The 3,246-nt window shown below is 51.2% G+C and overlaps 1 protein-coding gene across 1 annotated transcript; it reads right to left on the reverse strand.

The window, feature by feature from the left end:
• On the reverse strand, positions 1 to 3,185 carry BBK36DRAFT_146636 (hypothetical protein; the record flags this gene model as incomplete). Its single annotated transcript, XM_024897539.1, has 6 exons — positions 2,876 to 3,185; positions 2,731 to 2,764; positions 1,677 to 2,272; positions 972 to 1,624; positions 628 to 866; positions 1 to 578 (listed from the first exon to the last, which is right to left on the reverse strand). Coding segments are annotated over exons 1-6 (2,347 nt in total), but the record flags the coding sequence as incomplete, so codon positions are not given.
• Positions 3,186 to 3,246: the final 61 nt, after the last annotated feature.

The following is a 3,246-nucleotide window of genomic DNA, read 5'->3' on the forward strand; positions in this document are numbered from 1 at the left end:
CTTCTGTCACGACTCTGCCGAGTTGACCCCAGGCTAGAATCCGCGTCTCAACCATGAATGGCGGGTCAGCCTCGGAAGCAGATTTTAGGAGGGCAATCGAGTTTTTCCTGTTGCGCGACAGCAACGCCTCATCCATATTGTAAGTTGGTTTCGGAGGCATAAAAAGCGCCAGCGTTCTCCCAGCCGAGATACGAAGCTCTCTCAGAGAACTGTTGAGTGACTGAAGACACCACTGTCCCGGGCCAGGAGTCTCCAAATTCAGAAAGGCTGCATCTTCGCAGTGCAATATGAGCCTCCTGAGAGCAATCATGGCAGCGATCCTTGGCCGTCTTGATTCAGAAAAGGATGCTAGGCGGATCAACTTGGAAAATATACGCCTTGCTTCACTTTTCGCATGATGCGATGAAATCTTCCGTGAGCTAGTAGGGCTCTCGTCGCAGATAGAGCATGCCAAGGGAGCTGTGACGGACTCCGTCGAACTGTTCAATCGCGCAGGGCTATCGACAACGCAACATATCCGAGAAAGAAGTTCCACGGCCAGAGATTGGTTCGATTGATTGCACTTATCATACGCATCCCTATTACTGAATCAGGCTATGCGGTCTCAGATTGAATTGGGAAACTTACAGGTATATCTGCTCGAACATGATCACATCATCATCTGCCGGCGGGGTCACTTGAAGAGTTTCATATATCCCCTGCGTTAGTATCGCCAAAGAGTCCGTCGCTTCTTCTGCAAGCTTTCGTCTTTTGCCCGCGTTCGCTGCTTGATGAGGGGCAGCATAGTTCAGGTGCAGATCTTGAATGCCTTTGCGAAGTTCTTCGCTCTCGAACTTTGACGGGTGTATGCTATCGAGGAAGGAATCCTGCGATAAAGAGCCAATTGCTTGTCTCAGTAGAATCATGCTTCGCTTCATTCGAGTTAGCAAACCACGAGCCCCTTCCACCGTCTCCTGTTTGTCGACACTCACCCAAACATCAGTATCTTCTCCAATGGTCGAGTACTGTGATGACAGTAAGAGAAGTTCCTGAACAAGTTTCGACGCCGCAAAACGGCCTATTGAGTACGATTTCAAGGACGCTTGAGCAATCGCTATAAGAGCCATGCAGTAGGTGGACCTTGCCTGGTTGCCAGCTGGAGTTGGCTGTACCAGCTCATCAGGGGGGGAAATCATCTCGCTACAGAGTAGAATAAGAAGGGCACACGATTTCTCAATGAGCGAGGCGCTTGGATAGTCACTGGCAATGGACGAATTAATAATATCCATGGTCAATTCCACCAGTGGAAGGGGAGTGCTTTGTGAGGGTAGCTCCCATCGCTTTTGGACATGACGCAAGTCGAGGTAGGCATCTATAAGCCATGGCCCATTCTCCAATAGGGATACACTATTGGAAAATGCCGAATCGGGCGATATAATGGGATGTGCAAGCACTCTCGCCAGGCTTGATGCCAGATGCAGCCCCTGTGATATTGTGTAAACCGGGTATGACAAGCGCTTCGGCGTGTGCTGTCCATCTTTGCCTAGGATCTGATCAAGAGCAAAAATTGGAGGCAGTTCTAGATCTGTACGCAAATCTGCGTGAGAAGGGACAAGAGAGGGACTTTGCAGATGGTCGAGAAGCGCTAGATGCACTCATTAGCCCTTGTTGAGAACGTGGACGGGATAATGACATACACGTTAACGATGCGCGAAGATACAGCCCTAGAGACGGAGCCACTTTCCACAGGGCCCCTGTCCTTGCGACCAGAAGAAGAATATACTGCAGGAACCCTTCAATGGAGCTCTCCAGTTCAAAACATTGAGGGTGACCCAGAAGCCTCAACAGCTGTGGCAAGAGCCAAACCCACAGAGGCTCTTGGCCGCGAAACAGCAGTCTGCGATTTTCATTCTTATGCAGCAATACGGACGGCGTCTCTTTGATGGTGAAGCGCAGGAAATTGATGGCCTTCTGCGACTCGGTTCGGACATTGGCCCGATCAAGAAATGGGTCGTCAAGCTTGATGTTTTCGAGTACCACTCGGCAGTAGACGTAGATGAGCATGTGATTGTGCTCGAGCCGGTCATTCGACGACTTGAGGAGATCTGGCTTGTCTTTTACGCGCTGGATGATGGCCAGGAGACCCTTGAGTTCGCTATTCTCATCGGTTCGGGGGGCTTTCGACGACGCCGCGATGTTTTCAACCAGCTGCGCCGCCAGTGTGGACGGTGGCGGACCACCTTCTCCCGTGTCGGCAGCCATGTGCACGCGCTTGAGAGGCACAGAGAGGATCCTGATCGTCAGTCATTGCCTGTCGGCACCGAGAGCGACTGAAGCCGCGATTTTGGGCGTTGATGGACAAGCGCTGGGTTGCCCGAGAAGAGAGACGCGACGCAGAGGAGGGGCGGGAACGCGATATCACGTGATGCACTTTGCGCCTGTCGAGCCTCAGCTCTTTCCCAAAGCAGTACCAAGGCGATAGAGTAGCACCTACCCGAGATGTCACAGTTATAGACGACTCGGAGGGAAAATCCCAACTGCCTTCTACTTCAACATCTTCAAAATCAGGCATCCCATATTCTCAACATTCAGAGTCACCAGATTGTTCGCCTGCTGTATAATTGAGAAGAAAAAGGCCACCACCTTTAGTGAAAGAGCAGGATAGCAGCATGCAACAAAAGCCGCGGGTTCTCTTGCATCCAACAAGGCGGTACCAGAACACGACGAGCCGTACCATCATCGAGTACCTACCAAACTCCTGACGCCTCAGACACAAACCCCGAGCCTATTCATTCATAGCGTACTCTGATAACGTCGTGTGTTACGCCTAAGGCACGTTAGATCCAGCCTCGTCATCAGATCGAATCCTGAGAAGATCGGATGCGAGCGAACGAACCTCCAAGCTTCACGGTGTAAGTGATTGTGGCTGACCCATAACTTGCTTCGATCACGCCAGTCAGGCAATAATACCGGTGCCATCCCAATTTCCGCTTCTTTGCGGCTGCCTTTGCTGACTTGGGTATCTTATGTAGATCGAGAAACAATGTAGCCACTCGTTTCGTGGTGTCGCTGAGGTGAATTGGTGCGTCACGATCGTCATCGTTGCTGAATATCTCAATGTCCGCTTGTGGTTTGTGCCCCATGAACACGGGTATGTCGCATTGATACTCGATCTTGGACGGCTTACCCTCGGGATACGATTGGCCCTACATCGTGTTACTACATTTTATCAGCTCCCGATTGTTTTGCCTTTGGCGTACTTTGCGG

The sequence above is a fragment of the Trichoderma citrinoviride genome, assembly GCF_003025115.1.
Source record: "Trichoderma citrinoviride strain TUCIM 6016 unplaced genomic scaffold BBK36scaffold_124, whole genome shotgun sequence".
Lineage (NCBI taxonomy): Eukaryota > Fungi > Ascomycota > Sordariomycetes > Hypocreales > Hypocreaceae > Trichoderma > Trichoderma citrinoviride.